This window comes from Urocitellus parryii, chromosome 2 (assembly GCF_045843805.1).
Source record: "Urocitellus parryii isolate mUroPar1 chromosome 2, mUroPar1.hap1, whole genome shotgun sequence".
Classification (NCBI taxonomy): domain Eukaryota; kingdom Metazoa; phylum Chordata; class Mammalia; order Rodentia; family Sciuridae; genus Urocitellus; species Urocitellus parryii.
In genome coordinates this window covers 1,264,807-1,287,152 of record NC_135532.1, presented here as the reverse complement: position 1 = coordinate 1,287,152, position 22,346 = coordinate 1,264,807, and the positions used below count along the sequence as shown (strand labels likewise).

Here is a 22,346-nt window from a genome sequence, read left to right as displayed (position 1 = left end):
CAACATGCCCCGTTGCCAAGGTCAGGAGAGCCATCCCGACAGCCTCCGAGCAGCTGGCCTGGCTGCACCTTCCTTCTGCATTTCTGGCCTCCAGAGCTGTGACCCAGTCTGTGGTACTTTATCCCAGCAGCTCTAGGACACAAACGCACAGGTGACCAGCGATGAGGATGGCACCTCCCAGGGAGGCACTACTGCCAAAGAAAAGGAGCCCCTTTCTGCAGGCCAAGGTGAGGGCCCTGAGGGTCTTCTGGAGCCCTGCTTATTAGCACCATGTGGTCAGGGGAGGAAAGAGGGAGAAGTGACCCGAAGTTTTATAAAATACAAACTCTTCAACAAATGACAAGTATCGTACATAAACTGCACGAATGCTATGCAAACAGACTACAGCACCAAGTCCTACAACCTGGGAGACACAGGGGCATAGGCGGCCAGAGCAGGGTGGCCAGGGAGGAGGTCCGGCAGGGCCAGAGCAAAGGAGCACAAGAGGGTCTTCTGATGAGGCCGACTTTCTGCCTGAGGAAAGTGCTCGCAGAGACAGGCGGGGTCCCAACCAGACAGACACTTCTGTACCTGCGCTCCTAAGCAGGGAGATGGATAGAAAAACTAAAACAGACACGTGGACAGAGAGGCACCCATCAATAATAGTGAGGAGAATATGGACAGGGAGGAGATAAGGAAAGGAAAGAGACCATAAAAAGAACTGGCCAAAACTCCCCACCAGACTCCCAATTCTTTGCTAAACAGAGACAACAAACCCAGCATCCCCAGACAGTAACAGTGAGTGCAGCCTGAGATGAGCCAGCCATGTGCTTGGAAAATGGCAAGAGAAAATGCAGAAGCAGATGTCACTCAGCTCTAGGAATCTGGGCCTCAGGAGCTGGACTCTACAACACTGGAGGGCCAGGTGGCCCGAGAGCAGAGCCGAGGAATCCTGACGTAAACGTGGCACACGAGCACTCCTCTTGTGAGAGAGAGGAGCGAACCCCTGAATGCACGGAGGAGGCTTAAAAAGCCAGACTTCAGAGACGAGCATAATCCACACTCAGGGAGGTGGGAGAGCTGCATCCGGAGGGACACGATGAACAACACACTGCACACCTTTCTGGGGCTCAGACTCACAGAAGCACTGGCACGCTGACCCTCAGGCCACATGTGGGGGGAGGTAGGAACCTGACCAGTGGCCTGTCCAGTAGGTCTCTGCATGCACATGCCAGCCTGTCTCATTCCACAAGAACCCTGCGCTCTAGGGCTCACGGCGCATCCTCTCCAGAGCTGGGACGAGTCTGTGAAACACAGCCAAGATCCTCTTACAGAACTCCACAGGTGCCTCAGTGCTCCTGCCACAGCCCAGACAGCTGAACACAGCGAGCTGGCTTCCACCAGCAGAGCAGTCTCACCTCTGCGCACACCACAGTCCCTGCCAGCATCCCACCTGCTTCGCTTCATCAGCGAGCCATCCACACCAGACGTCCTCCCACTGCTCGGATGGACGTCCACGGACACGGGAAACACACATCCAAGGCCCAGGTGCAGTTTCCAGCCCAGCTGAAAGCCCCAAGCAGAGACTGTGCTTTTCACTAAGAAATAAGCTCCATTCCAGCTCAACTTAGTTCTCAACTTGTAAAGGCAAAGAAACGTGCTCTGAGTGGAGTTCAGCTACATCCTGGGTTAGTCACCTTCTAAGGGAAAGAGCCACCATCTGCAACTCTAGGCTCGGTTTCAGCCCAAGCCTCATCACCTTGAGTTACTGGTCTGTGATGTGTGTCCACAGCCTGGTGGTCAACTGTGTCCATTCAAACACTCCACGTGTCCAGGATACACAGCTCTCTGGTGCCCAAGTCACGTGAAATAGTTCAGGTGCTATTTGTAAAGGGTTTCCTGGCGTTCTACATTCTATCACAGATGCCTGGTGGGTTTCCCCACTAATAAATATGCCGCCTGGTGTCCTTCCTGAGGTCTCCCTGGGACACCTACACCTGACCACCCTCTCTACCTGCAGCAAAACAGACCCCTGAGCACAGTTCTGACACATCCCAGTGGCACCACCCTTACTCCCCAGCACCCTGAGGCCGCTACGCAGTCGACTGAGCTCTGCCGACAGCTGCCCAGGGAAAGCTTCGCAGGACCAACAAAACCAGACAAAATCATGTGCCTTCATGCTGATGCCGAGCAGGCCGCTCTGCCCCCGTGTTTCTGAGTGGGCCACTCTCCCCCGCACACCCTGTCTGGGGGACCCCCTGTCTCTGGACCATCTGTGACTAAGCAGGCCACACTTCCCCTGTGTCAGAGACTCTTTGTCTGTTACAGAAACATACATTTTTTTTTTGGGGGGGGAGCTGTTCTCCATTTTTTAGTTCCAAGTTAATTTTCCACACAGATTGGAAAAGTGCAATTCCGGGAAAGCTCAGGTTTGCATTGCGCTTCTCAGTCTGCACTGACAGAGATCCTCCCAGAGGTCTTCCCGTGGAGTCACACTGCCCATCAGTACCATAGTATTTGCGTGACATGTCAGAGTTCAGGACCAGCTACACATTTATGCTGAGATTTACACGCTTCACTTTTCAGGCAGGAATTTTTCTCTGGTTTTCAAGTCCTTCTGAAAGTAGGATTAAATATGGATTAAATCATGAATCCTATGTTACAATCTCTGAATTTCTTGGATGCATAATTTCTTCACTACTAATTACGTTCTACATTCATTAATGCCACTGCATTTAGAAATGAAAAGGTCACTGGGGATGCTGACATCAAAACCTGGGCCTGTGATCCCTCCGTGCTCCAGGCTGGGCACGCAGGCAGTGGGTGCTGCTCCACGGAGGTGGGAGAAAAGGGGATGTGGCTAAACTGCAGTGTTCGGCAGTCTGAGTGTGGAAGCCCAGAAACGTGGGTATGCTGAGCACAGAAGGGTGAGTCCCCTGCAGCCCAGCCAGCTGTGGCAGCAGCGCTGGCTCAGCAGAGGGAGGCACACACGGCCAGCAAGGCAAGGTGCGCCACGGAAAACCTGAGATCAGAAAGCAACCCGAGCTCAGCTGACCCAGAGCTTCACCTTGAACTGGTGTTTGGAAAGTGCACTGCGATTCCCACCTGGCTGCAGAGGGCTGGGATGGAGCCATTTTGAGGCGGACACACTGTGACAACTGCTGCGGAGCCTCGAGGTCACACTGTCCCAGCAAGCACCTGTCCTGGGGCCTAGAGTACCCAGCAGAACACGAGTGAGACAGGCACAGAGGAGACTGCAGCCAGGGGGTTCCAGGTGGAAAAGGGAAGGAGAGTCCACTCCCTTGTCCTTCGAGTCTGGTGGCTCATGTGTCCAGATGAAATGGGCAGGAATCTGAACAGGCAGGTGTGAACGCTCTAGGGTCTAAGCCTGGGGAGGCTGTGGCCGGCAGCAGAGTGTGTGGAGAGTTGGCTCCCCTGCTCACTCTTGCAACACCCCCCCTCCCCCCCCCCCGAATTCTCCGACAGGCTCTAGGATCTAATCTGATCAGATCTAATCTGATCTAATATGCTAATCTAATCTCTCCAGAACAACCCCACCCGGCTTGGCCTGAGGCCTGAGCAGAGCTAAGCCCCAGCCCCTGCACCTCCCCTCACAGAGCCCTGTGGTGGAAGTGCACAGATCAGTGCAGACAAGGTGTCCACCTCCTCCTCCTCTAACCCCGCACTGCGCACCCCAGTCCACACCACTCTGCACACAGTGGCTCACACTCATTGTCAGCACCCAGAGCCCCTTCCCTGACCTACACCTGTGAGAGGACAATGTGGATGCCATCACCTCTGGACCTTCTCCAACCCGGTCTGTCTGAGGCCTCCCATTTTGACTCCTACAGTACTTTCCCAGAGCAAAATCACAAATCAGGTATTTTAAGTTCCTATCTGTCTGTCATATCCTACAGGCAACAAACTTCTCTTTCTGCCACATCCATCACTGAATACCAGAACCGGGCGGCGCCATGCAGACCTCACAGTTGCTCACTGAATGGATGGGGATCTGCACCCACCTGTACCCTGACCATTCAAACTCACACCTCTGAAGAGGGTTCCAGGACCAAGTCAGCAACAGTGTCAACACGTCTTCTCTGCTCTCCTTCTCCAGGTCTCCAGCACTGTTCTCTCTACAAACACCTGCCTCTCTCCTGTGCCCCGCACAGCAGTCTCCGGCAGCACCCTTCAGAGTGTGCTCACTGAGGCGTGCTCACGTGACTCAAGAGCATGTGTCCTGTTTCCTTGAGTCCACCTATTCAAATCTCTCACCACCTGGTCTCTCCTAACCCTGCTCCTCGCTCGGCTGGCACAGCCCCGCGTCACAGGCAAGCACCACAGTGACAGCGACACAGGTGTGATGCTCTTACAGCCAGGTGCTGTCCCAAGGACTCGTGTGCAGACGTGATCCTGACAAGGCTAGGCAGTCATGTTATCATCACCCACTCCCAGGGGGAGTGAGGCCACACAGCCAGGGAACTGGCAGGTTGCGGGGAGATGGCCTGAGTCAGGCACACAGAAGTCGTCCAGGTTTATATAATCACAAATCTGAGGACTCACACACAAAAACAAATGCAAAGAAATTTCAAAGAGGAAAACTTTGACTCATCTTTTCAGACCCCGTCTCACCAAGGCTCAGTGCTATCTGCATGAGACGCATCACTATTAGTGTCTCCAGAAAGAGAGCAGCCACCATGCGGACTAGATGGTGATGACGACCGGGCCGTGGCACTGGACACCAGAGCACCTGACGACTCCCTCCCCAACACCAGCACCTGCCACTTGTGCATAGTCCTTTGCTTTCAACATGGAACAGAGGAATTTTGGCCCCTCTTCCCACAGTGGTTACTGCTTAGCTAAGCTCAGGCTTCCTGTGCAAACACAGTACTGTCCACTCAACATGCCCACAGCCACTCTTCTCAGGGGCAAGGGGCTGCAACTGTGGCTGGCCGCTTCAGTCCACAAGACGCACTTCACCACCACAGTGCACCGGGAACAGCTGCGGCGAGGCCACGCACCACCTCGTGGGCAGCAGAAGGCACTTCAGACACGTTCTGAGAAATCGTGACCTGAAAATAATGCCACCTTACAAGTGATAAAAATAAGTAAAAGGTGAACCAAAAAAGTCACCCAAGCAACGAGGCCTTGGCTGGCCCTGAGCTTTCAACACCGTCGGGTCACCCAACTTCTCCCCGCTTCACTGTGGCTACTGTCACCCTTGCTGCCATTTGCTGTGGAGCACAGGTGCAACCCAGAGAAGTGTGGGGAGAGCCAGCAGCGGTGCCGGTGAGGAAGAGGCACAGCAGGACAGTGGCCGGGGACAGCTGGCTGGGCACACGCTCTAGCCTCCCGAGCCACAGAGACTAGACCAACGTGTGCTGCACCTTCAGGACCTCCACGTTCAGCACCAGGTGAGGCTCGGGTTCCTCTGCCCAGCTGAACTCGCAAGAGATGCAGGTGCCGGCTGGAGACACCCACCTGGCATTGCAGCCCTCTGAGGCCCAGGGCATCTCTGGAAGCCCTGTACAGGCAGCAAGGCCTGCAGCTTGGGAGAGAGAGCACCCTGGGACGAGCACCTGGGAGAATAGGGCAGAGCCCCACAAAGGCCACCCCTTCCTGAATTTCCAGAGCCACTACCAGATGCCCAGCCTAGCCCTCCGGACAATTCTGAAAGCATCTCATATCCAACATTCAATCCAAACATCAGGCCACTTCTCACAGCCCCCATTCATATTAACTAATTTTTTATTCACTTTCTTGCTAAGATTTCCATTTTTATTTTCAAGCAAACTTGAGAGTCAATCCTGAGCACAGACATGTGCCTACACGCTCTTGAACCAGCCACTTCCCGTCCCCAGTGGACACAGTCGTTGACTAGGAGACCTCCGTGGGCTCTGCTGGGAGAACTGAACCTGGCCAGTGGTTCAGAGCTGCCCTCGAAGGGCTCCCTCCGTGGCCGACAAGGTCAGCAGTCAGACACGGCCACGCCCGACACCATCTGTGCTGGGAGCACTGTCTCACTCAGCGGCACTGGAAAGGAGGGGAAGTCAGTACCACTTATTATCACTCACGCAGAGGATAAACTGGTGTTTAGTACACAAACTGATTTTAAAAACAATTACCATTTACATTTCTTCTAAGCTAATAAGATTATATTATCTTAATATTAAAAAGTAAGCAATAAACTCCCACTAACCAATGTTCTCCCCATCCCAACCCATTGTAGAGAACTGACATTCTCTATGGTTCTCTAAATATTCAGTGTCTAACCTTTTTGTTTTTGTATGAACGAATACATCTCAAAACAAAGGGAGAGGTGATTTCTGGATCAGTCTCACCTACAGTCCTTACAACTCTGCCATTTCAACAGGCCCGGCAGTGACCACTTCGACATGCTCTTCTGAGCAGATGGAGCCTCGGCTCTCCTTCCCCACCCAGAGGGCTGGGGGAGACCACGAGCTCACTTGCCTACACTGTTCACTTCCTCACGAAACACGACACAACACGAAGTAAGTGCCACAGGCAGCAGTATCTTTTAGGTTAACTGAAGCTAACAAACCATTTAGTGGAACTGTGTTATACAGCTGAAGGGCAAATAGATAAAAATTCTGCCATCCAGGGAAAACAATCTTAAATTGAAACAGGTACGGTCCTCCTGGCAGAGCACCACACCCTGTCCCTGCCAGGTGCAATGACACACATCTGTAATTCCAGGGAGTCACTCGAGAGACTGAGGCAGGAGGATGGCAAGTTCCAGGCCAGCATGGCAACCGAGTAAGGCCCTGTCTCAAGATAAAAAACAAAAAAGGGCTGGGATGTGTCTCAGTCGTAAATTGCCCTGGTTTATTCTCTTTGTCCAAAAAAAAAAAAAACAACAAAAGAAAGCCTCCAATCCCGAGCAGGTGGACTTCCCCTGAACTGCCCACTGGCATGATGGGGCCGGGCCGGGTCCTGACGAGAGCCACTGAACGCTCGCTGGAGCCACGCCACCCTCCACACTGAGGACCACCACGGGCAGCTCTCAGGAGCACCTCAGGGGCCCCATGTGCACTAGCCTCAGGGTTGCAGTGGATAGACGCATCTATATCACCACAGTTAACTTCTGCTCATGAAGACGCTTGCCACAACCAACTTCAAAATACTTCTCAAAATCTAACATAAGCACATTAATCCCCCGTAAAAGGAACATGGGCAATAAATAATTTTTTGGAAAAAGAAAGACAAATAGGAAAAAAACAAAGTGTTCACCCTCATCAGTAATTTTAAAAGCATAAAACATTTAAAATGAACTTAGACTTATCAAAAACCTAATTCACTTGAATGTAAGATCCAATTGTCAGCAGAAACAGCAATACCAACACCTTCCACAGAGTGAGAGCTGGGCTCGTGGGGATGTGACCACAAGCAGCCTGACCGTGCGCCCCACGGCTGGAACACAAGTGCCGAGTGCAGTACACAGAAGTGGAGCTGGAGCCCACGCCTGTGAGTCTGCAGTGATAAAACAACAGTGCAGCCAAGGCACTTCTGTGGTCAGAAGGTTCTGGAACAAGTTCACTGACAAAAGGAAAGGACCGGCGAGAGAAGCGAGAGTCAAGCTCAGCACGGTAAGACCCACTCATGTACAGTTACTAACTGGACAGACACCAGAGGGGCATATTCATGTACAGAGAAAATAGACCAGAAGATTTATTACTTGTCTCCAAGTGAAGAACAAAACATGGGTCTGGGGTTGCACTCAGTGATAGAGCGCTCGCCTAGCACGCATGAGGCACTGGGTCTGATCCTCAGCACCACACAAAAATAAAGATATTGTGTCCACTTAAAACTAAAAAGTAAATATTAAAAAAAAAAAAAAACCCACACTGTTGATTATTTGCAATGGTGAGAGAAATGCGATCCCCACCATCAGCACCTAAAGGTGCTCTGGAGCTCAGATCCCTAAAACCAAAGCACCCGAGATGCTGATACTGATGAAGAAGAGCAGCACAGGGACAAAGTCTCTGCACGACTGGGTCCATCTAAATCCACAGCAAGACGCTGGCTGGTTGGTGGGCGGCCGAGAACCCACTCCTCGACCCTACTGACAAGAGCGGAGGAGGAGGACAGCAGAACTGCAGGGAACGCGACATCTCGCAGGAAGAGCCAGTGACAACAGTGGCAGTGCTACCTGTGGAACTGCCCAGGGCAACTGCACCCCGGGGAACACAGGGCAAGCAGGGCCTGTGTCCAGGGCCATCTTTGGAACCCTGCCCCTCCTCAGCTACTCTGAGGACCCACCACGAGCCCTTCTGCACAGCAGCTTCAGGCGCCCAGGGAGACCCTGGCCAGGCAGGTCCCCGCTGCCTGCAGCCTGCCCAGGCGTCACTGTCTGGGATTCTAGAGTCTAGCAGAGACACTGAGATCTTCAACTCCTTTTTTATTTTTAATAACTGCTTTTCACCAACCCAAGGGCTTATTCACTTTAGTTTTCTTTAGATGTATTGACTAAAATAATTTCTCAAAGGTTCTTGCCAAACCAAATTCAAAGCAAAGATTTCCCAAGTATTAGCAACTGAAGTCATTCAAGATTCGTGACATTAGAACAATGTGACTGACGCCTCACATTTTTACTGTGAACGTTTCCATGTCCTGGTTTATGGAAAAATAATGCACTAAATAAATTCCACAAGAGAACATAAATAAGACCCTAAGTGAATTTTAAACAAGTCAATGACTTGTTAAATGGCTTTTCTTCCTTAAAACCGCCACTGTTTCAGCACAGTGGAGCACACATGTGATCCCAGCTACTTGGGAGACTTGAGTCAGGAGCATTTAAAGTTCCAGACCAGCCTCAACAACTTAATAAGAGTCTGTCTCAAAAAAAAAAAATTAAAGAGCTAGGGATGTGGCTCAGTGGCAGAGTGGGTTCAATGCCACCCCAAACTGCCTACCAATATAGTTAAAGTGTTTAACTAGGTAACAGTTGACAAACTGCCTACCAATATAGTTAAAGTGTTTAACTAGGTAACAGTTGACAAACTGCCTACCAATATAGTTAAAGTGTTTAACTAGGTAACAGTTGACAAACTGCCTACCAATATAGTTAAAGTGTTTAACTAGGTAACAGTTGACAAACTGCCTACCAATATAGTTAAAGTGTTTAACTAGGTAACAGTTGACAAATTGCCTACCAATATAGTTAAAGTGTTTAACTAGGTAACAGTTGACAACCAATGAAAAATAAATGTGATTTTTTAAAAATATATTTTTTTATGATCTGAAAAAGTAACAGTATGACTCACTTTGCTCATTTGTACCAATGTCCAGATAACTCATGTTACGAGCAAGCCCTTTCACTAAACAATACAGAGGAAAACAGTGGCTCCCTCCAGCTGGACTACTTCAGATAGACTTCCGTTTCCAGGGAGTCGCTAGAAACCAGACAGTGTGGCTGGGGGCAGGCACATGCCCACACGGCCACCCCACAGGGCCTACCCGGCATGCTCCTCAGGAGCTTGGCGTTGCACATGTGTCCCTTCCGGATGTCGGTGAGGATGTACTCCATGCGCTTGGCCCTCCAGAGGAAGTTGAACGCTCTCAGGTAGTGGCTCATGCACTCTCGTGTGAACACCTGGGGGACAGCAGAGACAGGGTCACGGCACACGCTGCAGACTGCAACCAACCTAGGTCCCAGCCTCCAAAGAGCCAACAAACACTCAGTCAATGCCAGCAAACTCCAGGAGATGCGCAAGTCACTGAACCAGCACATTTCAAGGAAAGCACCACAACTGCCATGACACTGGTGATTTACAGGCCAGGCACAGCCCAACAGCAGAGGCAGGCGTTTTTAGACCCACACTGCAGCAGGGAAAACTGGGGCTCAAGGTGACATGGCTAGGAAGTGGATCATCAGAACCTTGACCCAGGCTAGGCCCAGACTAAGTGTGGACGCTTAGCAGTGACTCCCAGCTCCTGGAGGGACCTAACAGCAGCTCCAAGGTGGAAGGGAGGCCTAGCGGAATCTCCACTCTGAAGGGTCCCTCAGCCATCTTCATGGATCTACTTATCACTTGAATACCCCATCTGATGCCCACGAATGTGGCTTCCCAAGCACTGAATTTACCTCACCAGCCCCTGGTGGGGACCAAACAAGGCCTTCCCTGCAGCCCCTCAGTGACTCAGCCCACGAGTCGCTTCTTAGATCAAGGATGAGCTATGCACTTGTGGCACAGGGTCTTCTGCAGACCACAGCCACATATTTCTGACACAAACATGAGTGCTGCAGTGGAGCACGTGTCCACCTCCATCAGAGGAAGGGCAGAGGAAGTGTGGCCTGCCTCAGTGTCCACCCTGCATCAGAGACACTTGGACATGGCCGGCTCGGCAGGCCACTTTTGCCACTGGGACAAGGCCAGCCTTCGCTGTGAAGGGAGCTCCTGCACCCCTGGACCTGGCCTTGTCCACCTCCTCTTCTTTATCTAAATGTGACGTATGTGGCCCTATTCTACCCATCTCACCTGCCCAAGCTCTACCCATCCTCCAGGACAAAGGTACACGTCGTTCCCCCGAGGCGCCCATGTCCGTCTTCCTCAGACACCCAGAACATTACTGCTGGATGTCCTTAGTTTTAGTATGTGATTAAGGACTACCTATTTATTCTCCCGTATGCATCTTTGTGCCAGTACCTGGCAGGAGCCCACAATGATGGAGGACCAAGCGCTGGAGCAGAGGTGACTAAACTTGCACTGAAGGTACTCCAAAACCAGACCATCTGCTTCGAAGTGCTTCCCATGCTATCAACAGTCTTGCAATTACAGAAATTAAGGTGACTGGATTAAGTATTGTGGTAAATGAAGGATTCTTCACCATACAAATACATACTATAGGGCAAGGGCCCTTTAACACTTTTTAGGGTTTTTTTAATTTGTTCTAATTAGTTATACATGACAATAGAATGCATCTGGACACACCGTACACAAATGAAGCACAACATATCATTCCTTTAACACATTTTAAACTGCATTTTTAAAATGCAATTTAATCACCACTCCTTTGGGATATTAACTAAAAAAAAAGTGCTCACATTGCACTGAATCTACATGAAGAAAGCACCACAACACTGTAGTTCTACTGTCACGCTGCCTTTCAGTTCACCTCCTCTTACAGAATCGATTCCAGAGAAATACTAAAAAAGCTCTGACACTTGAGAAGGTGACAGAAATCCCAGGTTTCTGCGGCGCCGTGCAGAAGGCAGCACTGAAGCAGAACCAGGCCTTGCACTGCCCCTGCCTCACCACCAACCCTCAGTCCCCTCAGCCACGGGGCAGTCAGACGGCCTCAGCACTGAGTTCCCAGATAAAATAAAACCCAACGTCACACAAAGAGCTTAGGATTCATTCAAAATAAGGGGAGCCAGAGTATTTTATTACATGTTTAGTGAACTATATTTGGCTAATTTAGGGGGAAAGTAACTTGAGTCTTGAATTTCATAAATTAATTTCAAATTAATTTCCCAAATAAAATCTATCCAAAAATTTCATTGATATTTTATATCATGGAATCAGTATGAAACAAATTGCTGTTATTAGATATAATTTCATGATTATTACAAGATATACCTATAATTAAATTCTGTATAAAACTGCCAACTTGAGTTGAGAACAGAAAATAAATAGAATAATATGTAAGTTTAACAGAAAACCATTCTCTTCAAAATCTTGACTCTAAAGACTATTTTTAATATAAGTCTCCTAGTAACCTTTATATATAACATAACTGCATACAGTTTACTCTGATAAACATTATTTCAATTTCTAATAACAGTTGAATACTTACAACAGTCCAATATGGCTACAGTCATGGCAATTTAGCTGGAAACCTGCTAACCACATGGCAAAGGCCAGACGAGCAGGAGAGCATTCCCCACACTGGGTCCCTGGCAGGGCTGCCACCGACAGGACCCTCCCTTCCCCTTTCTCCATCGGGCCGTCCAGGCTGCTGCCACCACCACTGGCTACCCTACAAATCGACACTTGTTTGCCACAGGAATGTCCTAGATGCATTTTTTAAAATGACACTATGGCATAACGTGCTTTTCTTCTGTCCTTCTGCTAGAGCCTGAAAACCTATGATTTTAACAACATGCCATCACATGTGAGTGCACAGCACACTCCATGTAAGATGTGCAATGTTACAAAACAACTAAGGCATCACATATCTAAACTGTGTTCAGGTTGCCTATTTGCGAAGGCACTTGGAGCTTGTGAAAATGCGACTTCCCTCCCTAGGGTATCCTGGTCCCTCATGCGGGTTGGACAAAGCACTCTACCACGGAACCCCACCCCCGCCCCACTGTGGAGCCTGTTGTAGGCTATGAAAATGGCAGGAAACGTACATGAGCCCGCAACGCAGATACTATGACAGTCTCTCACTTAGAGTGTTAAAATATCAAGCGTGTTGTACATTTTAACTATCTAACCCTGTTTAGGATGTAAGTCAAAGGAAAAAACCTAACTGCCCATGACAAAAGAGTGAACTTAAGGGTGTTCAAGCCAAGGCAGCTTCCTCTGGTGAAGGACAGACAGGCGAGGCAGAAGTGAGGCACCTGTGCCATAGTCCCAGCTCACGGCCAGCAACACACCAGTGGTTGGTGCCAAGTCTGCCCAGTCTGGTGCAGCCTCAGAGACATTATCCTCACGGGCAGTGTGATTTACCCCAGGAGAGGAGGGGACAAGCCAGAGAGTCCGGCTCTACAGGAACTACTACAGAAGGCTTAGAGTCTAACTCTGTTACTTCTCAGCAAAATATTTGTCCCAATAAATAAAAGAAATGCAATGTCCTTCTTCAATATTTCAGCTATAAAAATGACTGAACTAAGTTTAAAGAGATATCATGGTCAAGGAGGATTTATTCAAGCCTGAATAAAGAAAAATGAGCACCAGAAAGAGGCATTTTAATTGCAGAAACTAAGATGACGACTCTCCTGGCCAACCATTTACGATCGGATAACTAAAAAGAAAGGACGCTTCACATGTGGTAAAAGCACTATGAACAATAGCACAGCTATTTTCTCATCAGTTTAAATGAATACTCCATATCAAACTTTATCTAAGTAGTAAAAATACAATTCCCCTAAAATATACTTTATAGTTCCTTTCAAATTATTCTAAATTAGTTGCTACTATCTAAGAATAATGGAACAAAATGAACAATCCATTTATTAAGTACTTGCTGAAATCTATGATAGAACGGATGATATTTTTAAGGAATCTTAAAATAATACAGCATTTCAGCACTTATTACTAATGATTTAACACACAATTTTGGCCTAAGTATTCATTCATTCAATGGGCACATATCCTACACATCACAATCACTTGGATCATGTTCACGGAGAAAAAAGCCAATTTTAAACAATAAAATGTTTAGCATTCAAAACAGGCTGACTCTTAGACAAGCACACAGAATGAACTCACAGTTGCAATGGGTCCATCAACGTGGTAATCCAGGCTGAAGACGTCCCAGCCCGTGTCACCCGGAGAGACCTATCAGCAGAAACAGACATCGGTTTATCATCTGTTATTTTCAGACAACTGAAAGACTCAGGGCACCTGCTGCAGAACTTCCCAGGCTCCCTCTGTAACAAGGCTCTGGTGTCTGGCTGCAGGAGAGCAGGGAGCGGGTGGCATCAGCCTCTGCGTCCTCAACAGTGAGGTGAGGGCAAGGCACGCCACAGCTGCTCTACAGGTGGTTAGGAATGAACACTGAGGGTACGTTCAAAGCCCATGGGCCCATGACAGGTTCCAGATCTCAAAAAGTCTGGGCTTTAAGAAAACCAATGGAGTCGTATCATGATTCTCATCAACATTCAGCGAACACGCGCTTGTGTTTATACCCAGGCCCCAGCCAGAGCCACTTCCTCCCACCTATGCTGAAAGCCAACCTGCTGCAGAACAGTCACCACCACCAAGTGTCCATGATGTGCCATCTATTCTGGGCCCAGCAGCCCTATGAATCACCCCTCCCCAGGTGGCATGGCTTGCAGGGCAGGTGACTTGCCTGTAATCACCAGTATCAAGGCTAAAGTGGAGTCAAGGCCCCAGGAAACAGGCGGTGCCATTTCCAGAGCCTAGAAGAGCCCGGCCTTCACCAATGTGGACACACCCACGAAGACACACCGCACACTCACGCTGCTCACCTCCAGCAGCCTCACGTCCAGCCTTCTGAGGATCTCAGGACTGTCAAACTGTGCATTGGTGGCTCTCACAGCAGTTTCAAGGATTCCAGTCAAGTTATGTTGATACAAAGTTGTTGCTGGACGGACAAGTTCCGGTCTTAATATGTTGTGTAAAAATTAAAGAAAATGTTACTTGGACTTTGAAGGAACCCCTAAGTACCTTGCAAGTAAAATTCTAATTTTAAAAACTGAAAAGATAAATGGGACCAATACAATATGGTAACAAGAGCTACAAGACATAAATTGCAAGTAGGATTTGCCAACTATTTTAAAGACTAAAACACTTTATTCAAAATTCCCAAAATATTAATTTTCATTTGGCTTAAATTGAAAGTACTTAAATGTTAGCAAAGTTTTCAAACTTAGGACTGGCTTATGAGTAGCGCAGATGACTCCTTTCCCACAGACCCTCAACGGCAGGAGAGGGCTTCCTGAAGTCAGGCCTACTAGAAACGAGGATGCCGCAATTCCAAAGGGCTCAGAAACACCCGCCATCAGCAACAGTACTACCAGCTGCTAAATACCAGGCCTTAGGGTGCCTGAGAAACATGGGCAAACACTGGGCATCACCTGGCCACTCCCCATAGACACCAGACACCTAAAGCCAAGCTCTGAGAAGGACCCCTGCCTAGGATAATCCAAGCCACCCTAAAACTTAAATTTCCAAATAATCGGTAAATAACAAAGCACAGATACTCAGAAATATATTTACAGAAAGTGAAGTCCCTGATAGAGCTAGTCCACATGGGTTTCGGAACTAGACAAAAGATAAAGTGACTTTGGTGGTTTATTTAAGGGGGCAAATCAAAGACAGGTATAAGGTTTCAAGGGCAGACAAGAGTCACAAGCCACCTGTGGCTGTGTGTGGACTGCTGTGCATAGTAGCCTTGCGAAAAGATCAGTCCGGCATTGAGAACTCCCGGTGGCACCCCGACAAGGAGTGACCACCTAATGCGGGTGAACTTCCCTCCTCAAGCTCTGCCAAAGATGCCACATTGCACCTCAAATGGGTGTCACATGCCAAGATGTCAATCAATCTGCTGACCGCAAGACTCCGCCCTTGAAACCTTATCCCTGCCTTTGATGTACCCCCTTAAATAAACAATAAATAAAGTTCAACCATGGCCCAAGACCACCAAAGATCTGATGGGGACAGCTAGGATTTAAAAGTAACTTACTGTTTTGTGTCCTAAGGGGGACATTCATCTTTTTTTTAAATGTCCTAAAGAGAACTCCACACCCTGCCCCAAATAAGTATCCATTCTCACAAACGCCTGAGTGAAAACCACTGGGCTTATGCTGTGGTGACACTCAGCGTGTGCATGGCAGCGCTGCCCAAGAGCGCTGGACTGCACCCCTGGGGTCTGTGTCCTCTTAGGAACAGACGTCTCTGTCTCTAGGGAGGGAGGACAAGACCAGCATGGGACCCCAGAGGGATGGCGAAGGAGGGCCAAAGGAGCAAAATGGAAGGTTTTGCTCTTCACACAAAACAATGATAGCTGAAAATACGAATACAAAGTTGAGTGTAAATTATACATTTTCAGGTTAATTTCACACTGAAGCCAGAGTTAACTATGACTGCTCACACTCAGGGTGCTGACACAGCCACGGTGCTCGAAATGACACAGATTCTTAGGAACAGCACATCGCACAGGCTGATGGCCTACAGATCACCAGAGCAAACCCAAAGGACCCTGGCCCGTGAAATGACACCATTTTATCTGTGTAGATTATGACAGACTGTGCCCCTTAACAATTCAAGCTTTCCCTCTGATACCACTGATTCTTCCATACCAGAAGTATCAGACTCTTTCACATTGCAAGTACTGCCTACTTAGAACACTTGAAGCAGTTTACTTCTTACTTTAGCAAATCCATTAAGTGCCTTATAAAGTCTCCTTGACCAAGAAGCAAGTACCGCCTCATTGCCTGCATGTGGTCCAGCAAGCTGTACTTTTTGTTGAGAACATCCAGTAGATATTTGCTGGTCTCGAAATAAGCAGCATCGATCTTCCCTTGAAATGCATTTTCTAAATCTGTGAATAAATCTGCAGCTGTAGAGGACAAAGGGAGAAGCACACATACATGTGTGATATGTATCGGAACAGTACAGCAGAGGCACAAATGTGCGGAAGGCAGTGCCAATCCCACCATAGAGTTGCAGTCAAAGAAAGCAAACCAGCACCCAGACAGCTGAGGGCACTCGCCGACCTCAACTGCGGGACCAACAATAGGAACTGACACGGCACTGCTCCAGAGGTCACTTTCCACACTGCCATGTGAAGTCTGACTAAAGCTCTATAGTCACCCACAAAATAAGTGGTCCTGGAGAAGAGCCCCGTGTGAACATGTGTGTGTTACGCAGCTCTGGAGAGCGGGGCACCACGGTCATGCAGCTCTGGAGAGCGGGGCATCACCGTCCTGCAGCCACATCACAGTGCCACAGGAACCCACTGGAGACTTCCCAGGGAGAGGACCAGACTGTAGCCCACAGAGCCTAGCTCCTAACAGGGGGAAGTACTTCCAAAGGACACAGAATGTGGAGACCACAGACACACCACAGGGCTTTTATGAGGCTAATTACATCCTGCAGCTCCAGTGTGAACATTCAGTTTCATTTAGAAACCACAGTACCCTCGGGCTAGAAAACCACCCCAAAGCTAAGCCACAACCTAAGCCTGAGAAAAGATGAAGTACATGTTCAAGGTCAAGCAGGAATAAGAGAGGTGATGCCTTTCATTCCCAGTTCAGTCTCCTTCCACTGCTGAGTTAAAGTATCAGAAGACTCCATGATTCTCTGTGCTTCCCCACACCCGTGAGTGAGTCTAATACTGCTCACTCCAGGGACCCACTGGAGTAGGAAACAAGGACCCAGTGACGAGGGCCACGGATGACAGCAGAGTGAGGTCTGCTGGGCCCACAGGCACAGGAGCAGGCCACCAGCTCCCACGGTCCTCATGCCAAGGGCAGAGGTGATGTTTCTGTTCATCTATGCAGTTTTACAAGGGCAGACTCTGTAGCCCAGGGGGCCTTCACCACACTGCTGTTGGACTCCTAAGCATTTCTCCTTCTAGTACAACAACAGAACACTAACCAATCTTCCCCCAGGGCGCCTGTCAGAAAACTGAGACCCCGCTCCTCAAGTCCCAGCTCTCCTGAGTCCAGCTTCTCAAATTCCTCTTTATTCTTTAGCGGCACTTGGATAATCTGGAAATTTTTTCACAGGTGAATATGAATTTGACACATCCCACATGTGTACTGTTGGCAGTCTCTGGGGACTTGTGCCTTATCTTTCCACTATGCTATAAACTGAGCAGCAGAATCTGGCTTTCCACAGACACTAGCTGTGACATAGTAGCAGCAGGAATCCAGGCCACCGTGAAAAAGCAGCACAGCCACAACCACAGTGCAGAATGGCAGCGGCAGCAGAGGTGCAGCGGGGCAGCAACAGCTGCAGTGGCCTTACAGCAGCAGCAGAGGCGGCAGTAACACCAGCAGCACACAGTGACAGCAGCAGCGGAGGCAGCCAAACCAGGCCTGTGGAGACGCTGTCCCTCCCAGGTGCTACCCATGCCCCTCCTGCAGGTGGTCCTCTAGGCACTATGGAAAGGCCACAGCTCCAACACAATTACTATCCTGGCTCTTCTTTCTTCCACCTTTTAAACATAGGCATTTCCCAAAATCTGCACTGAATGGCACCTCTCTATCCAGGTAACCTGAGGGACCACAAAACTGTGTGCAAATGCAGGTGGGTGAGACACCCAGCTCTGAGGGCCTGACATTTGCCCCACCCCCACCCTGGGTGCTCTGGCCAGGGCACCAGCCTTGCCCTTGGCTGTCTTCCACGGCCAGCCCGATCTTCTCCTAGGGTTTGGTACCCCATTGTCAATACAAAGGAAACTCTGTGAGCCATCCGAGATGACGAAAGGAACAGCAGACACAGCCAGCACAGGAAAGCTCTAAAACAAGCTATAAAAACACACAATGTCATGACACCATTAAAGCTGGGCAGGCAGCGAGTGGGTAAAATGGAAGTGAGGAATGGCAGACGAATGAGGGGAAGTCATCACACTTGAAATGGAGGGACAAACTTAGCACAGCATTTTGAATACAACACATTGCCAAATCCCTGCTGGTTTCTGAACTGGCATTTGAGTCCCAAAGCATGGCTACCATTAGTTACATTTCACCCTGTTTTCCTATTTTTGGCACCTGTCATTTTACCATTAGGGAAAGAGTAACACAAATTACTAAGCAGAATAAAAAAGTCACACCCTAGTCCAATACCTACTATTTAACTCTGTGTAAAAAGGGGATTAACATTCATACAGATATTATACGCACACACGTGCACACACTCACACACATATATATCTAAACTGTGTTCAACAGTATGTTAGTCATCCACATAATCTCTAAATCCTACGGAACAAAGAACATCTTAAGCAATAAATAACCACCACCATCACCACAGGATCACCCCCACCCTCACTGTCACCACCATCACGACATCATCACCACCACCCTCACTGTCACCATCACCACCATTATCACCACCACCACCACCACCATCCCCATCACCATTATCACCCTCATCACCACCATCTTCACCACCACCATTCTCATCAGTACCATCCCCATTACCACCACACCCACCACCATCACCCCTGTCCTCACACCACCACCATCATATCATCATCCCACCATCAATACATCACCTTTACCCTTATTACCACCATCATCATTATCCCCATCCCCACATCACATCAATGCCACCGCCACCGCCACCACCACCACCACCAACATACTCATACCGTCCTGTGGTGGCTCTGCAGACTTGGTCACAGCTATCATCTTTGTGGTAGGAGTCTGATCATGACAAACTTGGTGCAAGAAATTTATTGATTTTCCTATCAAAAGGACCTAAAAGGAAAATATCCTATGATCACCTTTAAATGGAATTTAAATTATCATCAAATACTACAAATAGTCACAAGTTAAAAATTGGTGATTGATCAAAAACTACATAACAAGGACATCAGATCTACTATCAAATAAATTCTAGGAACTCAAAGCCAATACATTAACACACACATTGACATAGTGATGCATTCAATTAACATACACTTCTAAGAATACTAACAATCCTAAAATGCAAAAAAATGTTACTTAACTGAAAACTAGTTGTTACATAATCCAAGTATATATTACAATAAAACATTGAAGTCACAAAAATTCCTTCTTCCCCACCTTCCTAGATTGATCCATTGTCATAAATGAAGGAATCATCGATTTCCTCAAAGTATATTTGTCATGCCACAGTCGGTCTGTTTTAACTGTTGGATCTGATGCTACAAAAAACTGAAAGCAAAGGTTCAATGAGTACCAAAAAGTGATATTATTGCAAAAACTGAACTAAAAGCAGCATCAAATAATAAGTTATTCTAGAAAATTATTCTATAGGCAAATTCTCCAGATAACAGGGAATCTTACCCATTTACCCAATAAAATTAGTTTTATAAAGAATTTTAGACAAAAATCCAAGTTGAATTACATGTTTCCCAAATAAGAGCATAAAAAAAGCAAGTTATACTACTTCTTGGAGAATCAGGAACCTCACTTTGAGTATCCAGGAGGCCCCTGCCCGCAGCTGGGAACCAGCTTCCCTCTCTGCACAAAGCTCTACTACCTGGCAACAGCACCGACTTCTGTTCTGCTCAGCCAGAACCAGCTTACCATCTCCACTTCACAGAGCTGCACTGTGGGGCACAGGGGTCTGAACCCACATGCTCTGCTCACAAAAGAGCACCGGAGTTCACACCGTCACCTGCGGGCAGGCCCTCTTACACACACGAGCACACGTGCAGTGGACATCAGCAGCCAGCCAGGTGGCACCGGGAAAGGACCAAGATCCTCTCCCTCCCATTTAAGTCACAGCCCACTTTCCCCGCCCCCACCCCACCCACTCCAGCCACCCAGAGGGCTGACATCAGGAAGAACTCCAAGCACTGAGGGGAAGTTCCACTGCTAACACGTCCAGCTTAGCTACCACCACAGTGAGAATACTTCCACCTTCAGCCACATGCCCAGCACCTGTGCCTTGGTTTCTATAAACCTGTTTTCTAAAAGCAGGAGTGCTGAGTCGAAGTAACCTAATTCTCACAGACAGTACCAGACTTCCTTTCCCAGGAGCCGTCTACTGCCCCTCCTCCAATAGCATGCCCAACATTCTGCATCCTTGTGTGCTTTAGGTGACATTATTATTGTCCTGTTATTTGACTACAAATGAAGTTTAACATATTTTCATAATTTCGTTACTTGCTTTTTCTCCTCCTTAGAACTGTCTTTTTGTGTCCTTAACCCACCATTCTACTGGTTTTGCCTTCCCTTATCAATAACATTCTGCTGTAAAGTACTACATGACACAAACTTAGTTCTTCTTTTCTCTTTTTTGTACCAGGGATTAAACTCCAGAGCACTCAACCACCTCAACCACTGAGCCCCATCCCATCCCTATTTTGTATTTTATTTAGAGACAGGGTCTCCCTGAGTTGCTTAGCACCTTACTTTTGCTGAGGCTGGCTTTGAACTTTGAACTTTCGATCCTCCAGCCTCAGCCTCCAGAGCTGCTGGAATTACAGGCACGTGCTACCACACCCTGCAAATCTAGTTTTCCTAAGTTAACTGTTTGCCACTGGTTACATTTGTGTTCTATTTTCCTGTGACCTAAACACCTGCCTTCCTCTAGAGCTTCCAGGCTTCCTGTCTCCCTGAGATCTTCCCATTTCCAGACCATAGGAATATTCTCCACCATGTGACTTCAGTCTTTGTGCCATGTTCAACCTTGGACTCTGAACTGACAAGATGTTGCAGGGATCTGCTTCCTTCTGCGTGCCATGATTCTTTACTGCTGGACCTGCTGCACAGGGAAGCATTATCAGAACTGCATCAACAGACAAGAAAAGATGCCGTGTGGCTACAGCAAGAGACATGAGGGGCACCTGAAGATTCTTTGACCAGCCAGGGGGGGTGGAGGCAGTTTGATTAGTATTACCATGGGAAAGCAGTATCCAGTGCCCCTAGAGTTTGAACCCACAGGGTTGTTATTCCCACTGGTGCTCCATGCTTGGGAACATGGAGCCTCCGGGACCACACCCTGTTCCTTAACACTCGATGGGCTCTAGGAGTCCTGCTGGCCTCCTGGCACAGAAGGGCCGCTGGGCTCACCTCGGTTCCTCCTGGGACCTAGATTCTGCTGCCTCCCCACGACCCCACTCTGCTCTAAGAGAGAAGTCAGGACCACGACCTCAGCACCCGTGGTGGTGTGCCACAGGACCCAGAGGACTGAGACCCAGCACCGGCTGAACCACACACAGCAGCTCCATGGTGTCAGACCAGAAACCCCACACAGGCAGAAACACACAAGTGCCTACCCATCCCAAAGTGCCCTGTGAATGACACCCCCCGACTGGACAGTGAGTCCACAGGCACAACATGGATCCAAGGAATATCAGCAATTATAGAGCAATGATCTCCTAACATAATGCAAGGACCAAAAGTAAACCAAGAAAAGAGAGGAGACTCCAAAAGGGCAACATCATTAGAAGAAATTGGAAATGTTAAAAAGCTGTGAGCAAGGTCCGGGGCCTGCTTAACTTTAAAAAAAAAAAAAAAAGTGGCTTTTCTTTTTTATTTTTTATTTTTTTGGTACTGGGGATTAAACACAGAGGCACTGGGCCACATCCAAGTCCTTTTGATATATTTTATTTAGGGACAGGACAGGGTCTTGCTGGATTGGTCAGGGCCTTGTGCTAGGTCACTGAGGCTGGCTTTGAACTCATGATCTTCCTGTCTCAGCCTCTCAAGCTGCTGGGATTACAGGCATGTGCCACCACACCTGGCTAAAAACCACCATTCTTAAGCTCTGAAAATGTTCGAGACCACAGAAAATATACAGCATGCCTGAGTTTACTTCATGACATTAGCCTGACACTAGCACACCTTACAAAGAGTGTCAAAACTTAATATTATAAGCCAGTTTCCTCTATGAACATAGAAGAATGAATTCTGAATGAAATATCATCCTTATAGTACTTAAATAAAGTATCCTTGGTCAGGGTATATCACTGTTCAGTACGGCACTAAGTGT

General features: G+C 48.3%; 1 protein-coding gene across 2 annotated transcripts in view; it reads right to left on the bottom strand.

Moving 5' to 3' along the window:
* The window catches only part of Tubgcp3 (tubulin gamma complex component 3), a 72,242-nt gene that overhangs the window by 12,338 nt on the left and 37,558 nt on the right, over window positions 1–22,346 (bottom strand). For both annotated transcript variants that reach the window (XM_026415151.2, XM_077795122.1), the window contains 6 exons: window positions 19,448–19,558; window positions 19,012–19,120; window positions 16,062–16,251; window positions 14,159–14,294; window positions 13,437–13,505; window positions 9,457–9,592 (listed from right to left, as the gene is read on the bottom strand). In XM_026415151.2, the coding sequence (XP_026270936.1) occupies window positions 9,457–9,592; window positions 13,437–13,505; window positions 14,159–14,294; window positions 16,062–16,251; window positions 19,012–19,120; window positions 19,448–19,558 (751 nt within the window). The remainder of the gene's footprint in view (window positions 1–9,456; window positions 9,593–13,436; window positions 13,506–14,158; window positions 14,295–16,061; window positions 16,252–19,011; window positions 19,121–19,447; window positions 19,559–22,346) is intronic.